Genomic DNA, 935 nt, shown 5'->3' on the forward strand with positions numbered 1-935 from the left:
CCTATTAGAAAAAAAAGCCTGTAGTATTTTAAACTGAAGAAAAAAAAATATTTTGTTTAAAAAATGGAAATTATTTGTCTTATTTGATTTACCTATTAGAAAAAAAAAGCCTGTAGTATTTTACTAATAAACTGTGTTTTGATTAAGACTCAGAAGCAACATGAAAAAGTTAGTCAGAGAATTATCATTTAAGTTTAAACAAATGCCTCAAATTACCTTCTACTTGAAACTTACTTAATTTCTCAAAACTCTGCCACAAGTTGTGTACAAGCTGAGTTCTATTCTCAGGTATTTCTTCAGGTAGTAGATTGCCACAACATCTGATTAGCATTAGGGCTTGGGTACTGGTTGCTGGGTCTGAAAGTTTCACACAGAATAGGGGATTAATAATACAAAGTAAATAATAAATAAAGAGATACTATCTGCCTTGTAAGCCATAGTTCCCAAGTTCAATTCCTGCCCATGGCATATATAATCCTGAAGGGATATGGTTCATTTTTGAAATGGCTGGCTTTTTCTTATCTTGTCCCTCTTTTCTCTTTGATTTTGTTTATGTGTAAGACCATACCAGTTGTTACAGTTCCCTCTATTTTTTTTTCTTTTTTAAAGCAAATTTGTTACCTCTCTTTGGCACAACAAAACAAGTATACACAAAATACTCACTTGATCTGTTGAGAGATGAAAGAACATTTTTAATTTCAGAGGCAGAAACTCTGCCCACTCGTCTGGCCTCATCATCTAATTTTCTTATTGAGACATTAATAGGTACTGTGCTATCATTAGCAAGTGGAGCAACATTGGGTTGAGTAGCAAATGACCGAGAGCTGTAAACAAGAGAGGAATAGATTATCTTCTTCTTTTCAGCCAAGTCCTATGTACTATAGACTCCTTCTAGCCTCACTCGGACTGAGAGAAGGTAATGTCAGAAGATGGCT

At 34.1% G+C, this 935-nt stretch overlaps 1 protein-coding gene across 1 annotated transcript; it reads right to left on the minus strand.

Moving 5' to 3' along the window:
* Positions 1-216: 216 nt before the first annotated feature.
* Positions 217-850, minus strand: LOC103523334 (leucine-rich PPR motif-containing protein, mitochondrial-like; the record flags this gene model as incomplete). The annotated part of the gene is made up of 2 exons (XM_008488392.2): positions 217-357; positions 664-850. Coding segments are annotated over 2 exons (328 nt in total), but the record flags the coding sequence as incomplete, so codon positions are not given.
* Between the last annotated feature and the right edge of the window lie 85 nt (positions 851-935).

Source organism: Diaphorina citri, unplaced genomic scaffold (genome assembly GCF_000475195.1).
Source record: "Diaphorina citri unplaced genomic scaffold, Diaci psyllid genome assembly version 1.1 scaffold19713, whole genome shotgun sequence".
Taxonomy (NCBI): Eukaryota; Metazoa; Arthropoda; class Insecta; order Hemiptera; family Psyllidae; genus Diaphorina; species Diaphorina citri.